Genomic DNA, 20,143 nt, shown 5'->3' on the forward strand with positions numbered 1-20,143 from the left:
CTTGGATCACTAACAAACCTCGCAACGATACTCTTCCAATCTAGCTCTATCTCGATCCGTCTTGCCAACGCAAGTTTCCGGAACGCTCGCACACCTAACTTCTCGCGGATGATTTTTCCGCTCCCGAACGAAAACAAATTCAATTCCCGCGAGTTGCAGTCGCATTGTTCCGCAGTTGATTCGCCGTGGCGCAACCACGAGTGCCTATAACGACGAAATTCGCAATGAAGGCCCTGAAGAAGTCGAGATTCGGCGTGTGGACAGCTTCGAAGGGACGAGGAGACCGTGTCCTCTTGTAAATAACGTTGAAGAGCCCTTCGACGTTTCCCCCGATCATTTTTGGCGACCACTGACCGACAACTTGTACATAAAACGATACTTTGCACCTTTGTCAGAGAGAGTGAGAGAGAGAGCGAACCGCTCATGTCGATGAACAGGGCGCTGATGTCGACGAAAAAGGCATGTGAGAGCATCGGCCGGAGAAGGAACTTTTTTTGATACCCTTCGTTTGATCGTACCCCACCCCCTGTTCTATTCATCTATCCCACTATTCCTTCGATCATAGCTTCTTTCGAGGACATTACGAATACAGTTCCTAATACAGCTTAATACGACGCGGCGACTCAGGCCGTCGTGTCCACGATGAACATGATTCCAATCACAAGTTTCTTCATCCTCCTCTCTCCGGCTGCACGGAGATATAAGTATTTAGATCTAAGGGACATATCCACAGCGTGTAGTGTACTTGTATATGAATACCGAAATAAATATTTTCAATGTTTTTGACAATAACCGACCGCATTACTTCATTGCTATACCCCCTCGTTGTTTAGCGTTCATGCATCAACACTTGATCCCTTAGCAACTTATAAGGGAAGATATGTAGCTAAGTTTCACCCACGAAAATTTCTTAATCAATTTTTCAATAATTTCTTTGAAAACCAATGCGTTGGAATAATGTAATTCAACCCTGTAAGTATGTACCAGTGCAGACATAGATAAATATATGAATAGTTTAATTAATTAGCAGGCCTCGCGGGTTGGAAGGAATAACGCACCGGTATCTAGGAAACCATATATTTCATACGAAAACAAAATGTAAAGGTAAAAGTTATTGAGTGGTACCCAAAAGGGTAACCAGTGGGCTCGCAATGTTCATAAATATGCGTGTAAACAGGCATCACGCGTTAATACGAGAAAAAATATAAAAAATATATCGTGGAGATAGTTTGTACAATTACAAAGTATAACTGTCGATCGTGCAAGGTGTTTCGAAAAGTTTCAGAACAAAAGGAACGTGGCCAGCACAGCCGACGAATCTACGATTGTCTCGGAGAAGACTTGATTTTTCGTTGGACACTTCTGAATCGTGAGGGAGAACGAAGAGACGATCGTTCGGCATCATTATATGCAACAAGTAAGCGGTATCGAGTGCAACGAAGTCGCTTCAACAATCGTACAATCTTCTTTTATATTTCATCTTTGTAAAACTATGCGCTCGTGGCGGATACTTCTTCAATAATTTTCAATATTGACAATTCCATGGGACACCTCTTCGGCCTTCCATCTTAATTTTATTATTTTCGTTTCTTGCATTTGGTTCTGCCTCGGCGTCTGCGAGAAGAACTCGGCCGCGTGTCTGTCTTCTTCGAAGACCTGTGAGCACAGCGAGCATCAAGCATGATGCTTCCGCGTCTAATTAAAGCGGATTAGTTACCTGCGAGCCCTGTTCACCGACACAGAAGTGTGCTTCTTTAAGGTCAAGTGCTGTTGAACCAGTTCCGCTAATTTACCTTGTTGAGCGAGCATCGAAAGAAAGGTACAAATGAACTCATCGTAACTGTGTGTTCTGCGACAATCGTCGATCTAAAAAAAAACAGTATCACATACAATTCTCAGTCCTTCAGAATCTAAGACAGTAAGATTTTTCAACAGGAAGTTACAGGATGTCAAGGATCAACAATATCTTTCATTTTGCGAAGTAATGCTACCTTGTATTTATTCCTTTTGTCGTTCTCATCTTTCAAACTGGTCTCGCAAATGCTTATTTCGTGCTCCAAATTTTTCAGCAACGCTAGAAGATCTTTGGGCGCGAACGTGTGAGGTTCAAACAATTCCGGATACTTCGAACATAATTTCGGATCGATTTTTTCAACCTTCTTCTCCTCAGTAACCGTGTCGCCATTACTGGTCTTCACCCTAGCATGAGGTATCCTAACTTCCCCGGATAAACAGACTTTTTTGTGCAGGTGACCACTGTCAGAGACTAATCTCTTTCCGTTTATGTTGATATTTCCCAGAGATCGACCTGAAAACATTTTTAATATGATCTGCAGGATGTCCTTTTGTTCAAACGTGGAAATATACTTTTTATTAATTATTTTTAATGTATTGCAGCAAGCATGTACGTACTCAAACCCGCCTCGTGCTTCTCATCCCCAGCGACTCTAATCACGACGAACTTTTTGAAGTCTTTCGTGGACGTGGGACTACTTTGGCCAGAATTCCATCCCCATGCTACAAGTAAAAAATGATGTCGATTCTAAAATTTGATTGGGCTTCACCGTGACAAGACAAAAATACATAAATGCTGTAGGTCGACTAACTGTATCCGAGAGGTGTCAAAGAATACGTGGGGGGACGTGTGAAGAACAAATACATCAAGAAGACAGTCGAAGTTCAGTCTACTGTAGGATCGCAGAAAGAACACTTTAAAATGATCGTAACGCTTTCTATATTTTATTCTCTTTTGATCGCAGTCGAATCATCGAAATGTCCTGAACCGAGGAAACCCCATCCCACAAGTTGTACTGTGTTTTACAATTGTGTAAATTTGCCTGATGGTGGATACGTTTGGGTGCCGAGAAAATGCACGGATGGCTTGGTAAAACAATTTATCATTTATAGAATTATCTATAATATTTTACTAATTGATTTGTTTTATGTTTAGGTGTTCCAACCGTACCTACGAATGTGCATTCTGCCTGGTGATTCTTGGACGTGTGATCTGTCGACAGAGTCTGTTGTAACAAACAGGTATGATACACCTGAGTTAATTAATCCGAACGAGACCAGTTACATGGGATCGACAGAGGATCCCTCGAATTTTTCCGAGCTCATTGACTCATCCTACGTTACCGAAGACGTCGATAACTCGAATCATGAAATGGTGACGCCATACCCGCTAATTAAGATCGAAGAAACACTGGGAAACCAACCACAGAAAATGATAAATAATCTACCGAATTCTTTCAAGAAAGAGTACTTGATGTTAAATCGTTTAATCCAGCACTTATCAATTCACAAGGAGATAACCATTCCTTTAGAGCTCCTGGCGTCGTTATCTATGCCTTCAAAGGCTACAAGCAAGGCTCCAACTAAGCCAGAATTTTCTAAGGCCAGTCAGCAGAGTGTTTTAATGAGTTACTTCGTACAGAATCGCATTCAACAGACTAACTTAGAAAATATTATCACGGCTAGTGCGAAATCGCAAGATCCAGTTAAGTATCCTGCAAAAAACGAAGAGAAATCAATGTCGGACACACAATCATTAAATGATACATTAGAAGGCCTGCTGAACGATCCGGAGAATGAGAATAAATTAATTTTAATCTCATCTAACACTGGAAACAGGCAGTTCTTCACAGTTGAAACATACAAATCGCTTGGCTACCGCGTGGACCCTAAGTTCATTCAGGTAATTCCGTGTGTGGCAAATGTTCGTACGCCGAATGCAACCGATTGCGTTAAGTATTACATATGCAAACCAGAGATTGTATCCATAATCGAGCACTCATGTCCACCTTTCACGGCGTTTAATAAGTATTCCAGGGTTTGCGACAGAGAAAGTTACAGCAAGTGTAAGGAGAATACTCCAGAAAAGATCGAAGACAGTGAAAATAAGCTCGAAATTAAAGCGCCAGGAAAAGTGTGTACAGAGCACGGAAAAACGAAAGATGTCACGTCCGACTCGCATTACTACGTCTGTTACTCCGCCTCGAATAATGGAGACGATCTGAAATCTACACGAATGTCGTGTCCAAACAGTTTAATATTTTGCCAAAGTAAAAAAGTTTGCACAACCAGGCGCCTCTGCAAGGGAACGTAAAGTACCTTGAGTCGGAGAATTAAACGCAGAGCCAATCTCGGACGAGGTATCGGTGCTGGAGGAGCTGTGGGCCGGCGAAGTTTGAATTCGAAGCGGAGTTGCATAATCCAATGCACACATTACTACCTTCTCCATACCACTGTAACATCGTAATACATTCTTTTCATTTACCCGTAAGCCTGAGTAAATAAAATATTAAATCAATCTTTACTTTGATTCAGTCTTGCTGGAAGTTATGCCTGACCCCGATTCCTCAATGTCCCCAGCGCCATCGCTTCTTTCAACAGTGATAGCCGGAACGGAGGACTCGTCGATCTCCGATTTATTTGGTAAAACATTATCATCGTCGGTTTTGCTCTTTTTCTCGTAATGTTTATCCAACTTATCGGACTCGTTCACGTTTTTCTCGGAGCCGTCTTGGTGGCTCAACTTGACAAGCTGTTGTAATGCCTCTAGCACAATTTGTCTATTAGTCTTTAACATAGTTAGTTTATGTGATATAGCCAGCCGCCGGTCAGGGACAACAGCCATTAAATTAAATCTTATGTCCTGTAATTGCTCTCCTCTCGCCATCCCTAAACGATCGGTTATCACGCGTCTAAATTGTTCAGTCCATTCTTCGTGCTCTTTCCACGGACCATGATCCATGGGGTACGGTTTCAAACCATCCAGCTCGAATAGCCTGCCATTGATCGGTACATAACTGACAAAGTGGAAAGCTTCCCCAGTGAATCTGCCAGTGGTGACTCCAGTATTTTTATCCTGGCGTCTCTTGGCTTGAGGCATTGCATGCGAATTATGAGCGCATGCTAATTCAGGGGTGTTTCCAATTGCCCAACCTTTGTTCTCTGGACACATACCGAACGTGTGCAGTTTCAATCTGGATAGAGTTGTACCCAAATGAATGTTTGGGCAATTGAGTAACACCGAGAGTAGCGCATGAGTTGCACAGCTATTGGGCACAACCTGTAAGAATCAATGGTTTAGCAATTGTTTAATCAATGGTTCAGCAGGAATGTATTAGCGTAAATAACATACCTGTTGTGCAAAGAATATATTGTTAACGATTTCCTCATCTTTCACAAATCTCTCATCTTGCTCTACAACCTTGCGCCTGGACCTTCTTTCCTCAATCCAACGAAACAAGAATATAAATCCATAGACTGGACCCTCCAATGATTTCTGCAAGTCGTATATTTCCTCTACTTGCACGCCTTTCACTCCAAAATCTTCCAATAGTAGCGTAAATAGACCTGACAGAGGAAATTGTGTTTCGTAAGGACAACATGCATATATGGTGATTGTATACAAACATAGTACTCTATTCGAGAAGAACTCGAAAACACTTGTGTGTAACGTAGTTTGAGTTCCGGAGATTTAATTTTTGCAATATAGCTTTCTTAGTTGTGTTAACTTAATTTTACATGCGTCTGCAACTTGTTCTGATGCTTCGATAGTGGTGGCAATTAAAATCTAGTTTCGCGGTGATTATTTCGTACCTGGGTCACTTTCCAATTCTAGCCAACCTTCTGTCAATCGGTTTATATCAACTGGCATTCTGTGTTGAGTACGAAAATCATCACTTCAAGAAATTTTACATTCTTGCAGAAGTTTTATTACACTCTGACAATTAAGGCGCCATGTTACATCAAAACACATGTCATGTGATTGCGTCACGTGGTAAAACAGCCTTAAAAAAGTCGTTAAAGCTGTTTTCATTAAAATTTAATTTTTTTCGAATATCATTGCTTTCCGGCACTGTCTGATCTCATTCATTTTAGGATCGATAAAAAAAGGAATTTGAATTTTTCATTTTTAAACGAAACGAATACTGCTGCGTCATTTAAATGTAAAACTCGATTCATCGAATATTTACTGAAAACTTAATATGATTTTATTAAAACAGTGTTTAGAAGGAACATTGTTACGGACAAAATCAGTGTTGAAATTACATTCTTTGTTAATTAAAATTGTTTATTTGCTGTATGTATGACTAAAAGAATAAATGGAAGGAAACCTTAACCCAAAGATCGACGGCAGCGCGATCTGTGAGCGATTATACTAAAGTCCTTTGAATAATAGTGCAGCCACGTATGTGATCTGGTAATGTTTTCAATTAGTTGATAGTAAAGGTAAACAATTAATATGAACATTTTGGCATTAACAATCAGTTTGTTACTGGTTGGTCAATTGTCAGAATGTACATTGTCACCGCCGAAGGGAAAGGTTACTAAAAAGAATAAAGGAAAGATCGAGGGCAAGGTAGACACAGGAAATTAAATTACGAAAATTGTTATTAGCAATTTCCGTTTTATTAATAATTGCATTCACAGAAAGGTCCAGGTAATCAAGATGTTTTTAATCGATTACTAGTAGTGAAGAACCCTAAATCCAACGATATTATACGAGAATCCGGAATATATTTTTCGAATACAACCGCTAGACGATTTACCGGTGACGTTTTGGGATATATCACACCGGTACGTTGATGTGTTTATTTCTTGTAATCATTTGCGGAAATGGTCAATCGTAAGTTTTACGATAGGCATTTATGCTCCATTATTAACCCTTACATGGACTTTGAAAATGGAGTTCATAGATGCAGTGATTAAATTAATGTATTTAGTATTCATTTTTATCGAATTAGTAAATGGATATTATCTTTGCATCGCAAAATTTAAATCTTTACTAGGTTACAGCGAACTCAATAGCCCATTTACTGACTTCAAGTGTTGATTTCAGTACACAATATTCAGACAATAAATATTCACTCTAATCTGTATCTTTTGTTAGTGGAACAACAATGGACTTGAAGTCTCCAAAACATTTCATGGGAAGCTCACAATGGTATCGCCAGTGTGGCTGGCATTTCCAGAAGGCAACGCAGCTACCTACAAACTATCGACTCACGATGTTCAAAAGAAATGGTTGAAAGACATGAGAGCAGCCAACAACGAAAACCATCAAGTCAAAGGTAATATACATTGAGATTACGATGCTATAATGTTTATATCTCTACAAAAAATATGTTTCTTCAGTTTTGCCAAGGGTGCTGTTTGAACACTGGTCAACCGATGACATCGTTGGGTTGTACAGTGACACTCACAGGCAGATACAACTAATGTCTACACTTGTAGACACTGCCAAGGTGAATATAGAAACATAAATGTTGGAAAGACCATTCCTACTACGTAAAATGTCATCATCTAATTATAACAACTGTATCCTGTTTCAGGCGTTCCACTTTGACGGCTACGTGTTGGAGATGTGGAACCAGTTTATCCTAACAGGTGTAGAAGTTCAGATTGTGATATCGCTAATCCAATCGATTGCTCAGAGGCTCAAAGAGAACAACTTGAACACGATCCTGGCTGTTCCACCATCTAGAGGGTGAGTTGTGTTTCTTTTATTTCTCGTTGCAGCTTTCCTTGCACTGAGGGATCAGTGCAAATGAAGATCTCCGACCGTTCACAGTGCGAAGGTTCAGTTGTTCAATAAAGATCAGTTCGACCAACTATCACCATACTTGCAAGCTTTCTCGTTAATGACTTACGACTATTCGAGCGTGCAACGGCCAGGACCTAACAGTCCTATTGATTGGGCGAGAGAGTGCGTGGAGTTATTAGTGCCTGAGAAGGGTCCGAAGCGGGCACAGATATTACTAGGTCTTAATTTCTATGGATACAATTACACGCCCGAGGGCGGCGGAGCCATATTAGGCTCAGACTATCTGAGGCTACTCGAGTCCAGTAAAGTGAAAATTCAATGGGACGACAACAGCAAAGAACACTTTTTCGAGGCAAAGTATGAAACAGTTTCTTTTGTCCTGAATTATTAGATTGAGTAACAAGTTCGTTTGCTTGCTCATTTTGGAAAAGAAAACAAATTTGGACATGTATGATGATGATTAATCGTGGAGATTGAAAACGAAGTGAGAGATTGCAAACGTTTTAAACTTGTTACTTAACCCAATAGCATCAGGGGCATAAATAGGTATAGTACAGTAGGCAAAGCTAAATTGGTTCAGGCTGGAATCATTTCAGGTCATCAGGGGTCAGTGGAATTATCTTTTACCCCACGTTATATTCGATTGTGCAACGACTGGATCTAGCCTCGGAGTTGGGCACAGGTATATCAATATGGGAGCTCGGTCAGGGACTGAATTATTTTTATGACCTGTTATAAATATTTTTATATCCAACAGAAATATACATGAGATTGAACAAATATATAACGGCGGTTACAAAATACCATTGCCATACTCAGTCTTTCTAACAATTCTAATACTTCAAGGGAGGAGACCTAATTAACTAAAAGTAAATTTCTTTTATTAATCATGCTATTTTAACATGCTCCGTTAGACATTATTGTATCGTTGTTATTGTTCCTTGATACTTCTTTCTGTTTTTTCTCTTTCATCGTCATCATAGACTGTGGTCCTCCCAAAATATTGTACATCAAAGCCCAACACGATTTCGCTGGCAGCAAGCTGTCACAAAAAGAAAAACTAGCTCTCTATTCTCATAAGTTTTAAGCTGTTCCATGTGAAATGTCCGATTTTATAATGCAAATATTACGAATCGTTTTGATAAAAAAATACTATTACATACTACAACCAAGAAATTTGCATTTCGTCGACGGAAAACGTTGATCAGACATTTCACATGCGATAGCCTGATATATAAGAACTGTAACGGTCAATGAACCTCACAATTTAAGCGGTAGCAGAAACCTAACTGCCTCCGGTATTACAACGACTGTTTGATTTACTAATATCCCCGTTACTACTTTCTCGGCCACGTAGTTGGGCTCCAGCATTTGCGTTATTCTGCAAATCACAAATATTTACAATGGGGCCTGGCAAATTTGGTTTCAGTTTAGCTAATAGTTACCTAGGTTTCACTCCTTCAAACATGCCGGTGTTAATGTAAGAGGGACACACCAGGGTCGCGTGAATCCCATCATAGCCGTGAACCTGGAAATCATTTATCACGTGTCAGCAGGTTCAACAGTAAAACAGCAATTTTATTTTTCTTACCTGACTGTCCTTGTAAAGGGACAATCAGGTAGCTGGCAATTATGGTAATAAATGGTACCATTAAGGAGTTGAAGTTGATCTTACTTTGAGTTCGGTGTAGAGGCTCTCGTGGTAGCCAATGGCCGCGAATTTGGTAGCCGAGTAATCAGTGCACTTGTAAGTTCCCAGAAGCCCAGCCACGCTGGCGACAGTCACTATGTGGCCGTGATTGTTCTTCATCATGTCCTTCAAGAACGCTTTAGTAGTCTGTCAAGTAAGAAACATTTATTAAATCCTGCATACGTGATGTACGATCGAACATTGTTCCATTGTACTCGCCCAATAGTGTGCCAGTATGTTAATTCTGTAGGTACGTTCGATTTCGCGATCGGGCAGGTTGAGCAACGTTTTTCCCCATACGTAACCGGCATTGTTTATCAGCAGGGTCACCTGTCAGTTCATTAGAAGGGTATAAATGATTTGATTATTGTAAAGATTTGATTATTGTAAAGTTTGTGGCTACTTACAGCGCCTACTTCAACCTGCACTGTCTTCGCTGTTCTGTACACTTCCTCTTTGTCTGCGATGTCGCAATGGTAACTCCAACATTTTCCACCAGCCTCCCTTATTTCTCGCACTGTGTCCACCATACCTGTAAATTGCGCATAAGAATATTCGAAATACTTTGGTCAATTTAATTCATAATTATTTGGTAGGGGTTGCGGTTTGTAATATCGAGGAGTTCATGAGTCAATGAAGTTTAAAGACCACTGGTTGAGACTTGGTAATTGAGACTTACCGGTGTCGTTGATGTCCCAAATGACCACGTGAGCTCCGAGCTTGGCCAGCCTCTTTGCAATTAGGCTTCCGACTCCACCTGCACCCCCTGTTACCAGGGCGACCTCCCCTTTGACAGACTTCGCACGGTAACGTTGAGGAACGAATGTTAGGAAAATTGCCTCCATTATGTAAATGATCGTTATCCCCACGAACACTAGCAGCTCGTACGTTAAGATTGCCCATTCGGGTAGCGCCATTTGTTACGCTGAGCTGCGGGAACATCATTCCGTTCAAACTAGTCGCAAGGGTTTCAGTTAGAAAAACATTTCTTATGTAGAAAGCTATTTGATCCTATTAAAATTCGAATTTTAACGGTTTCGTTCAAATTTCAACTCAAATTCTCAACGGTTCGACTCGAATTCGAATCGTAACGGTTTAGTTCAGGCCTGGCCAACACGCAGCCCGCCGGGCGATTTTATATTTCTATTGAAAAACTTCTGTTCCTCATTTTATGTATACAAAAAATATTAAATAAATGAAGTATCATTGTTATAATGCGCAAGTGCGACTACGAACTCCAGTATATTGAATCATAGTATAACAATAAAGTTTTATTCATTTTTTAAAAGCATGTTTACCTAAAGTGCGGCCCGCTGTAACGTTACGTGTCATCAAAGTGGCCCGTGAAATCATGTGGGTTGGCCAGGCCTGATTTAGTTCAAATTCAAATTCCAACAGACAAATTCACATTCAAATTCTAACGGTTTAGTTCAAATTCAAATTCCAACGGATAAACTCAGATTCAAATCTTAATGGTCTGATCGAAATTCAAATCTCAATGGTCCGATTAAAATCAGGATTTTAATCCAATTTGAATTCAAAGCTGAGTAGTTCAATGGAATTTGACTATTTTCACGTAGGACGTAAATGATACATGTTCTGACGACGTTGCAACGTTCGAATGGTTGCCGCGGCAATCGGATTTCAGCAAAAGTGAACCGTTCTTTGGTTTCTCTATTGGCAAGGGATAGAAACCACCGCTAGAGCAACTTTCAACGGTAGATAGGAATTGTCGGGATTACGGTACGCGCCGAAGTGGTTGCACCGGTCTACGATCGGACCTCAGATTTGCGGTTGCCGGTGTTATTAGCTGCGGTCGATGCACCGGGCAACTGAGACCTCTTCAAGCCGGTGCATCCACGGATGCATCGGCCATAGAATTTATTCTGTGCTCGTTCCCGAGACACGTTATATTGAATATTTATTCGATCTATCATTAGCGAGGGACATCCTTTCGTGTCCACGGCGTCGATTCGTCAAACCTCTGCGAGCCGAAATATGTTGCAATTTCCGTTAATATCCTCTGTTAGATTGAAACAATTCAAATCCAAAAAACTGTGAAACCCGTTTCATAATTTTAGACAGTCGCGTGATACACTTTAAAGTAGAGATAGCGTTGATAGGATTTGTTGCAACAAGTGAAAGTTGCCACGAATATGGAAAGCTGTATTTGAGACGTATTAGAGAGCCCTGAAATGACATTTTGCTACGACGTTGCGCTCCGAGAATTGTTGGATTACAATTATATCGCATACCGAGACCGTTGTCGAAGATCGAAATTTTATTTAAAAATCATAGCGGTACAATTCGAATTAATAACGGTGAACCCGCAACGGTAAAATTCTAATTGAACTTTTAACGGTAAATCGCAAGTGTAACTACTCGAGGCACTGGTCGCACAACAATGTTATCGTAGGGTCATTGGCTGTTAGGTTTGTTTACCCCTCGCCCCACATTTTGTTCTAGCAACTCCTATAGTGACTTGACCTCACGTGTTACTACTTACATGCTACTATTCTTTTTTTTAGTATTATAATTGCATATAATGTCATATAAATATGACTAAACTAAAAGAAAGGAATAGCAAATGTTTCACGGTGTGCAAACGGTTAATCACTAACGTAATATCGTTAATTGCACCACTTGTTACACACTGTTTGCCTGGTTTCGACACTAATATCCGATATGATTTATTACCTGGTCGCGTGTCTGTTTTAACTGTCTCTAATTCACCGTTGTTTATGGTTCTTGGAATAGGTTGAGGTTGGCAAAACAGTTCCCAGACGGTCGCGTACTTGTTCAAAGACCGGTGTTGACTGACACTCGCTATGCGTTCGAAATGATGGTCCGACGGTGTTTTGCCGCCTAACTTCAACCATTGCTCAGTGACGTACGCGAGAAATAGCATGCGAGCCCTCTGAGAAATGAACCCGTTCATTATTACATTTAATTACGTACATCTGACACCGTGAACTCATTCGTCACGCTCTAATGATCTTGTCTTAAATGTCACCGTAGATCAATCGGAAATATATTCTAATCACAGTCGCAGAATTATGCACGAAGTCCATCGCGTCGTAAGCGTATCCAACGGTGACAATGAGAACCACAAATTCCACTACAATGCATCAATAACGGTTCGCTATTCCTCAAGTTTTCCTTCATTCCTGGAACCCCTGGAACCCGCGATCGTGGATACATCCCTGAATTTACTATAGTCTCCTTAGTGCAGGGTGCATCGTAGGTGCACCGCTGGTGTCTATACCTTAGAAAAGAGGCCTGTACCATTTTATGGTGAAAGTTTCCTTGCAACTCTCCTACTATCTCGTCTATGCCATCCTATCATTTTACGTTGACTTCGTGGACTCGCGGTGGAGCGGGGATTACATTATATAGAGCATGAAACTGCGAGAAAAATCGAAGCGCATTAGAATGATTCATATTGCTACTCAGGAGGCCGGTCTTCTAGAAAGTCCTCATCGGTAACACGAAAGAGTGCAATTCGGGTGCAAGTTGTGCCACCAAATTCAAATCGTAACAGTTACATTTGAATTCGAACCTTGTCGATTAAGTTCAAATTCGAATCTAAGGATTGTAACGGTAGAAATTTTTGAACTATAACGACCCAATTCGAATTGTATGATAAAGGGTTCGAGGAAAACTACATTACAGCCGTGTAGGTTGACAGTAATTTCTGGTTTGTTACATGGTCATGTTGAGTAGAATGATTAAAATATCTCCGCCCGGTATTGCCAAATCCATCAATTGCAGGATGGTATGCCTTTACGGAAAATTGCACGCGAGGTCATTGATTCGCAATTCATCGGTAACTACGCGGCCTTACTTTAGGTAGAAAGTTACGAGATCCAGCGAATCCTTGTGTTGCGCGTGTATGCAATAGAAATATGGTATTAGATTGGTTTATCTTGCGCAACTGTAACGGAAATTTATTCTCGCTTACAGAATTTCCGTGTGCAGAAAAATTATATTGAAAACCATTATCTACGCCGATGGTTTCTACACATACACACACACAAAATTTCAATTTACGTTCGTGTCGCAATATCATTCTTCTTTGCGGTTCGTTTGGATGATGATGGTGCAAGTGATGCACAACGCTATTGTCAACATTCGTTCTTTTGTTTCGGTGTTTTCGGTCTGATCCACGTAATGCGAAAGGTTTCGCACACTCTCTCGTGTATGCACGTGGATCAATTTAGGAAATTACAAGCTGTCAACCAACCAACCCAAACAGTATATGTCAGTAAACTATTATTATTTATTAAGAAGCTTACCAATTGTCTGAGAATCTTCAGTTAATTCTATGATTCTAGAATCATTCTGGAGCAAATATATGTATAATAGATGAAACAACAAAATGAAATATTAAATGTATTCAAGAATATTACCATACAATTTATAAATTCATCTATAAATGATCCTAGAATCATTTTGTTGCAGATATATAAATAATAGATGAAACAACAAATTGTAAAGATATTAAATGTATTCAAGAATATTACCATACAATTTATAAATTCATCTATAAATGATTTTAGAATCATTTTGGAGCAGATATATAAATAATAGATGAAACAACAAGATGTGAAGATATTAACATTACTAATTTTCGACTACTTAAAAGGATTAAAGAAATACATTTCCATCGATCTCCTGACCATTAGGAAAATATGCATTTCACATAAAAATCCGCAGTGTCGATAACGATTCGAAGTTTCTTCCCAGCAGTGTATCGGAACAAAGGTAGTCCATAACCGTTTCAAGAACCGTAATCGATCTTATAGCAGTGTCCGAGTCCCGATTTTGAGTACCACGACGTGCCTAGATCGCAGGAGATGAAATTATCAGCAAGCCGGTGAAAGGATGACGTTCAAGATCTAGGTCGTCGGCACTCTTTCCTTGCGAAGGAGGAGGAATGCACCGGAACAAAAGTATTGCACGGGTATATCCCTGCCTCGCACTTGATTTCTAATTCCCGAGGCGGAAAGGGAGCTGGATGGAGAAAGAAGGAAAGAGTGGATAGACTTCCTGTGTCGTGTAACGTTGCAGTCCACCTTATTCTTTCGCAACACCTAACATCCAGGATGACAAAATTGGACAGTCCCATGAGTTCTCGTTTCTTTTCTCTCCTGCACGTTATCGGTGTTTGCTGTAGGCGAGGCCTTCACGACACGTTGCACCCATGAATTCGCGCATAGTTTCATTACAAATGCGCCTCGCTGCTCGTAATGAATCGCGCCTGAATCGATGAATAAATGAAAGACAAGTCGAGAGTCGGCGGATTGTATACTCGTAGTCCTTTCCAGCCAGGACTGATCAATTTCATTGTCGTTTTCGACGCTCAAGGATCCGCGTGAGTCCACGCCGAACGTGAATCGAGTCTCTAACGAGTATCCAATCGTCGAGAGACGTTCGTTTCCTGAATACTAGGTGATTAATTTTGCTAGAATTTAGCTGACTACTTGTTAAACGCCTTGCCCCGGAATCCCCTTTTATCGGTCTCGATCGATAAATTTTCCTGTGCTGTACGCTGTTTCCTTGCTGAACATCTTGCCTCGTCACCGTATCTTATTGTTTTTGCTGGAATGAAAAAGGAATTGTACATCGAGGACAGGTTCCCAAGTGACCGTCGATTAATTTCACGTATGCTCGTCGCTTGCGAAACACCGAACACGTAATTCCCTTCCACTGTTCTTACCCGAATAAAAAAGGAATGATTATCAATTGTTATCAAGTTATTATTTTTATTTCGCTGGTTTAAGGGAGTAGACTCGTTTTTCCAGGATTGCAAGGGTGCGGGATGCGCGTTGTTATGCCTCCCAAACATAAAAATAGGACTTTCGAGGGCGATAGCGGCCTTTATCGATCCTTTATTTAGTGTTTATAACCACTGAAAACCCCCATTTTTGTATTATCGAGACATAAGAACGCGTATCCCGCACTCTGGAAACGAGTCCACCGCCTTAAATAAGAAAGTAATTATTGGAAACTAAAGAGATGTCAGACTCCCAAGTGCTCGTCGATAAATTTGGCTAATGCGTATTCTAATTACCTGGAAAATATTCTGTCGCGTGATCTCTTTTTATTAGGCTTGTTTAAACAGAAAAGGAATTCAGGCTCCCAAGTGCTTGTCGATGAACTCTGATAGGATCTATGCAGATTCCTTGCAAAACACCGAACACGTAATTTCCTTTTTCAGTTCCGAGACTTCAATAAAAAAAAGATCCATTAAAAATTATGCAAAGAGTGAAAGCGTTATTGTGTAATTTTTATAGATCCAAGTAAGAAAGCAACATTGCGAAATTCTTATCTAGCGTGTAGATGAAGTGGCACGTTTTTGAAAACATGTTCTTATTAACAAGAATAATGGAAAGTAATTAATAATTGTTAATCGAGAGTAATTTTACGACGCGACGTTCAAGATCACGCGCTAATCAAGCTCGCGATACTGGCAGCTCCATCTGTCGGGGAAATGCAAATGTTTCAATTATACCGACATAGTTTAACATTTGCCCTGCGAACAAATTGAGATAGACAAAACTATAATCCGGAATAAAAATTTCAATAATCGAATTCGAACTTTCGAGAATTGTATTTAAATTCAAATTAGTGAAGTTGTATGTACATATGTATTTGTATGAGTCTTCGTCATATTTGAATTTAAATCCGAATTTAACTTTATAATGGCAGATCTCGAATTTTAATCGAAAAATTTTGAAGATTTTGCAATACAGAACAATCTATGAAAGTGGACAGGCGAGAGGAAAGGCCTTTATAGTGTAAATATTTGTACGTTTGTGTATTTGCATATTTAGTAACCGTCTAGTGGAGCAAAAAAGTTTGAGCATCATCGAGGGCCATTCTATGAAATTGCACAACGTCAATCTCAGTACGGAGGTACACAAATACTGACAATAATTTCGTCATTTTCAAACGTCCAGTGTGTGTTTCCTTGGGGGACGTTTCCTGGTGAAAAACTTCATCAATTCCAAGATGAAGATTCCCTTCCGCTATTTATTATTACTTTCGTTGATATTTCATGCTCTTAGCCTCGAGTTTAAATTCAGGAGTCAACGGTCAAGTTTCAAGTTAAATCTCGATGGTCGAATTCAAATTCGAATTACAACCGACAAATATAAATTCAAATTATGACCGTCAAATCTAAATTAAAATTGTAACGGTTCAATGCAAATTCAAATTGTAAAGGTTCAATTAACACGCGTTCCGTGCCGGCTGTTTTTGCTCGATTTTTCATTCAGGCCATTTGCTTTGTTCTGTACTGTTGTTTTGAAGTGAAACTTCTTTTGGCAGGGTGTAAGCCTAATTCGCGTCACGGAATTCGCGACACAAAAAAGCGTAACGGTCAATAATAATATAAGTGGGGGAATATATTTTATACGTACAATACTCTCCCCATTCTTACCGACTACACAGAGTAAGTATAAAACGTTACGCGATCTCGTGTCGCAGCGCTTTACTCGCTTTCGAGTCGCTGGCAGCTGTCCTATATATTTTATGACAATTTTGCATTCATCACGAAAGAACCGTTGCACTAATAATTTTATTGATGACAATTTCGCATTCATCACGAAAGAACCGTTGCACTAATAATATGCATACTAATCATTTATCTCTATCTGCAGCCAATAAGCAAAAAGTTTCACTTCTGTCGCGCGTGGACTCCACGCACACGATTTTTTTTTATAATACCTCATTCTGTTGGTCGAAATATTCTAGTCTTAAGATTACTTGACTTCACAATAAATTTTTGAATTCAAATGTTCGACAACCTTTTCAACGGTTGGCTCTGTAAACATTGACGCAGAAGATTGGTCAACGAGTATTGTGACGGTAATCAAGGAAGAAAAAATTGATCACAGTCCGAATAGCCGACAAAACGTGAAAACTTTCTAATTGCAAGTAGGCTATTGCGAAAACGCATCCATCTATCAAGTTTTTTTTGCCTGCGGAAGAGAATAGTTGAACAAGCCGAGGGACCGTTAGCTACCAATCTGGGATGCAAAGTAGTATCAGCTGTCAGGACCTCGACCATCTAATAATTCGGAATGGTCGGTTACTTTCACTTATAGAGCTGCCCTGGAAAGCTGTCGATGTCATCGCGAGACAGCGTAGCTGTAGCACAGAAGCGAGATTTCTCGTGTTCAAGTTCACCGGTTCCGCGAATGGAGCAAGGCGACTTTCGATCTCGCAAACTCGAAGTTTGCAAACAGTCAGTGATTAAACACAAAGACAATCAGCAATGTAGAAATTGTGTTTAACCCTTAGCACTCGAATGGCGACTCTGAGGCGCCACTAAAAGTTGCTGTACCATTATTCAAAATATTGTTTACGTTATCAAATGTTAATAATATAATTACCAAACATCTAGGTATTGTATGGGGTATTCACCAACTTCATATCCATCAAATTTAAAATGTCATGGAGAATGGAAATATTATTATGGAAATATTCTTGGTTGGAAGAAATTTTTAATTTTCGAGTTAAAATATCTCCGAGTGAAAAGGGTTAATTATAGTACATTTTAATTTTTAGTGCCGCCTCAGAGGGGACAGTCGAGTACAAAGGCTTGAATAAGCATACAAATTCAGCACTGAACGTACTATCGACTAAAAGTGCAGTAGAAATTGAAACAAATCTATTAGCTGAATAAACATAATAGAAAAAAATAATACGACAGGCAGTACCGAGGTCGATGACAGTGAAGTCCACAATGATGCAGGACAACACCTGCAGCGCAGCAAATAAAGGACGAAACTGTCGCAAGGTTCCCAACGTAGACGAAGATCGAACCGGTTTCGCCGATCTCGTATCTCGACCGCTCCGAGATTCACCTTAGGCGATCCACGATGTCTTTGAACCACCTGACTCCTAGAAGAACCCTCACGCACCGCGATCGATCTTTTATGTAACGATGCGAGCGCAATTATCTTTGCGTATTTTTCAAACGTGGAATACGCGATTGCGAACGCGCGTGCCGGGAATATTTTCTCGGAAAATTTTCTCGCAAACAGAACAGGTTACGAATGCCGATTACATGCTTCTGTATCGGTATGCTGATATTATGCAAAAACCATTTTTAGTTTGCGCTTTTGTCGCAATGTTGCGCTAACTTTTTTTCCTCGCGGTATATCATTGGAATGAACTAGATAGGACGAATGATTGGAAGTAATGGCGACTGTTGCACTAAGTTTTGCACTGTGCTACCGAGTTAAATGCTACTTCCAATGAACCGGTCCAAGATCGGGCTATAATTCGACATAGAAATCGTTCGGAGTACATCAATTAGATTTAGTGAAAACAGAATGCCAATTGAAAACCAAAATCAATGTTAATTGTGGCTTTATTTCATTCTCAAAATGTCTAATATTTCTGAGACCGTATTTTCCTCGTGGCTTGGCAGTGAGAGTCGGATCGTGTCCCAGGGACAAGAATAATTCGCGAAAAGCTCTGCCTATCAATATTCCTCTTAGAAATCCACTCTCTCCGTCGACGGACTCTCGCGAAAGACGTTGCTAGAGCGTTTTGTATCAACGCCCCGCGTTCTAGATCGTAAATTACAGAAACAACGAGCTCTAATAGCTCTGGGCGATAGTGGTCGAGCAACAGTCCCAACCTGTTGCGCACCATCGAACCGTGTCCCATCTTCTAGTCTTGAACTCGAATTTATACGAGATGCTTGGAATTTTAATTCTTTTCCCGATTTTTCAGACTCTGAATCATTGAAAATATTAATTTCGATATTCAGAGCACCGTGATCGGAGCTAGGACATTTTTTATTGTGAAGTTTCAACACGAATTCCTCTTTCTGATCCTCTTGGTTAGTAGAAAGTATTAATTTCGAAATTTAGAGCACTGAATTAGAAATTACGAGTTCTAAATTCTGAATTCAGAGCATTTGATGTATTTTAAAGAAAGTTGACACTGTCTTTTTAATTAAAGCTATGAATATTAATGTCCCATGGGCGTTGAGTAATTTGCTGAGCAAGCAGATAAAAATGTGACAGCAAGTTTCATAATTATTCACGGCGCTAGACGGCGGAACACATTGTAGCAATGTTGTACGTTCGTACAATTCAATAACGGTCTTCCTGCTGTAGATTCAGTGCACCCGGAAGTGCATTGATCTCAATGTTCATTTTTGGATGATATAAGGCTACGATAAACTAGTGAAAGTAAAGATTAGGATTTGCTGTCGTAATATTGTTGTTGTAAATAATTATATCGTCGCATGTGCGATTTAAATTATATAGGAAATGGTTTCGAATATTGTTCGGCGCAGGAAACCAGTTCTGTTGCTATTTTTAACTATGGATTCTTGTTAGAGGTAGTAATTCAGTTTCTTTTTTATCTTGTTGTTTACTTGAGATTGTTGAGATGCATTTGCATGCATTTGCATCTCTATTGCGACTTATGTATGTCATAATAAGTAACATACGCAGTTCTGAAATGGATTTGACATTTTGTTGTGAAAAATTGCCGAACTACTCTGGATTCCCATTTTTTGGTTCATTTGACGTTAGTTCATCTCTGATAAATAATTTGTTATTATTAGTGTAAGAATTAAACCGTGTTAGCTGGTATATGATGAGTAACGAAATGAAACGCTGCTGTAGGTATTCGAACAACGAAATGAAGAACAGGTTAGCACAGAAGGACAATGGATCGAAGGAGAACCCGTCAGATCAATGACTGGCTGACCATGGTCGTACCTATACTCCTCAATTAGAAGTTTTCACGCGCAGCATTACGTGTCCCAATAATATTACAGCCGAAAGAAGACGTACGAAGGGAACCAGGACTCGTAAAAGAAAGTTATTACAAAAATGAATAGAATAACAGCAAACACAACAAACTAC

General features: G+C 39.9%; 4 protein-coding genes across 5 annotated transcripts; 2 read left to right on the forward strand and 2 right to left on the reverse strand.

The window, feature by feature from the left end:
* Nucleotides 1-911: 911 nt before the first annotated feature.
* Calypso (ubiquitin carboxyl-terminal hydrolase calypso) lies at nucleotides 912-5,775 on the reverse strand. Its single transcript, XM_076435398.1, has 8 exons — nucleotides 5,608-5,775; nucleotides 5,147-5,361; nucleotides 4,320-5,074; nucleotides 4,114-4,247; nucleotides 2,413-2,517; nucleotides 1,992-2,308; nucleotides 1,718-1,866; nucleotides 912-1,656 (listed from the first exon to the last, which is right to left on the reverse strand). Exons 1-8 carry the CDS (start codon nucleotides 5,663-5,665, stop codon nucleotides 1,578-1,580), a joined length of 1,812 nt encoding a protein of 603 aa, XP_076291513.1. The 5' UTR covers nucleotides 5,666-5,775; the 3' UTR covers nucleotides 912-1,577.
* Nucleotides 2,297-4,120, forward strand: LOC143214391 (uncharacterized). Its single transcript, XM_076435413.1, has 2 exons — nucleotides 2,297-2,884; nucleotides 2,951-4,120. The coding sequence occupies exons 1-2, from the start codon at nucleotides 2,717-2,719 to the stop codon at nucleotides 4,106-4,108; spliced, it is 1,326 nt and encodes a 441-aa protein (XP_076291528.1). The 5' UTR covers nucleotides 2,297-2,716; the 3' UTR covers nucleotides 4,109-4,120.
* A 388-nt stretch (nucleotides 5,776-6,163) lies between the features above and the next one.
* LOC143214392 (chitinase domain-containing protein 1) lies at nucleotides 6,164-8,342 on the forward strand. The gene is made up of 7 exons (XM_076435414.1): nucleotides 6,164-6,370; nucleotides 6,442-6,588; nucleotides 6,902-7,082; nucleotides 7,147-7,256; nucleotides 7,344-7,498; nucleotides 7,583-7,912; nucleotides 8,152-8,342. The coding sequence occupies exons 1-7, from the start codon at nucleotides 6,254-6,256 to the stop codon at nucleotides 8,291-8,293; spliced, it is 1,182 nt and encodes a 393-aa protein (XP_076291529.1). The 5' UTR covers nucleotides 6,164-6,253; the 3' UTR covers nucleotides 8,294-8,342.
* A 72-nt stretch (nucleotides 8,343-8,414) lies between these two features.
* LOC143214400 (estradiol 17-beta-dehydrogenase 11) lies at nucleotides 8,415-12,413 on the reverse strand. 2 transcript variants are annotated; one of them, XM_076435429.1, is made up of 8 exons: nucleotides 11,943-12,413; nucleotides 9,925-10,175; nucleotides 9,653-9,777; nucleotides 9,465-9,575; nucleotides 9,231-9,392; nucleotides 9,001-9,083; nucleotides 8,820-8,936; nucleotides 8,415-8,597 (listed from the first exon to the last, which is right to left on the reverse strand). In XM_076435429.1, exons 2-8 carry the CDS (start codon nucleotides 10,160-10,162, stop codon nucleotides 8,453-8,455), a joined length of 981 nt encoding a protein of 326 aa, XP_076291544.1. In that variant the 5' UTR covers nucleotides 10,163-10,175; nucleotides 11,943-12,413; the 3' UTR covers nucleotides 8,415-8,452. The 2 variants fall into 2 exon arrangements, with proteins under 2 accessions (XP_076291544.1, XP_076291545.1); XM_076435430.1 differs by lacking the exon at nucleotides 11,943-12,413 and adding an exon at nucleotides 10,544-10,732.
* Between the last annotated feature and the right edge of the window lie 7,730 nt (nucleotides 12,414-20,143).

The sequence above is a fragment of the Lasioglossum baleicum genome, chromosome 12, assembly GCF_051020765.1.
Source record: "Lasioglossum baleicum chromosome 12, iyLasBale1, whole genome shotgun sequence".
Lineage (NCBI taxonomy): Eukaryota > Metazoa > Arthropoda > Insecta > Hymenoptera > Halictidae > Lasioglossum > Lasioglossum baleicum.

Excerpts from the sequence above, each read along its gene's own strand:
- LOC143214391 (XM_076435413.1), top strand. The coding sequence starts at position 2,717 with ATGATCGTAACGCTTTCTATATTTTATTCTCTTTTGATCGCAGTCGAA. Across the intron at positions 2,885-2,950 it reads GAAAATGCACGGATGGCTTG|GTGTTCCAACCGTACCTACG; the intron begins GTAAAACAATTT and ends TTTTATGTTTAG.
- Calypso (XM_076435398.1), bottom strand. The coding sequence starts at position 5,665 with ATGCCAGTTGATATAAACCGATTGACAGAAGGTTGGCTAGAATTGGAA. Across the intron at positions 5,362-5,607 it reads AGAATTGGAAAGTGACCCAG|GTCTATTTACGCTACTATTG; the intron begins GTACGAAATAAT and ends TTCCTCTGTCAG. Across the intron at positions 1,867-1,991 it reads ACAAAAGGAATAAATACAAG|ATCGACGATTGTCGCAGAAC; the intron begins GTAGCATTACTT and ends GTTTTTTTTTAG.
- LOC143214392 (XM_076435414.1), top strand. The coding sequence starts at position 6,254 with ATGAACATTTTGGCATTAACAATCAGTTTGTTACTGGTTGGTCAATTG. Across the intron at positions 6,371-6,441 it reads AAGGAAAGATCGAGGGCAAG|AAAGGTCCAGGTAATCAAGA; the intron begins GTAGACACAGGA and ends TTGCATTCACAG. Across the intron at positions 7,499-7,582 it reads GCTGTTCCACCATCTAGAGG|TGCGAAGGTTCAGTTGTTCA; the intron begins GTGAGTTGTGTT and ends GACCGTTCACAG.
- LOC143214400 (XM_076435429.1), bottom strand. The coding sequence starts at position 10,162 with ATGGCGCTACCCGAATGGGCAATCTTAACGTACGAGCTGCTAGTGTTC. Across the intron at positions 9,393-9,464 it reads ACATACTGGCACACTATTGG|ACTACTAAAGCGTTCTTGAA; the intron begins GCGAGTACAATG and ends CTTACTTGACAG. Across the intron at positions 9,084-9,230 it reads GCCTCTACACCGAACTCAAA|GTTCACGGCTATGATGGGAT; the intron begins GTAAGATCAACT and ends AATGATTTCCAG.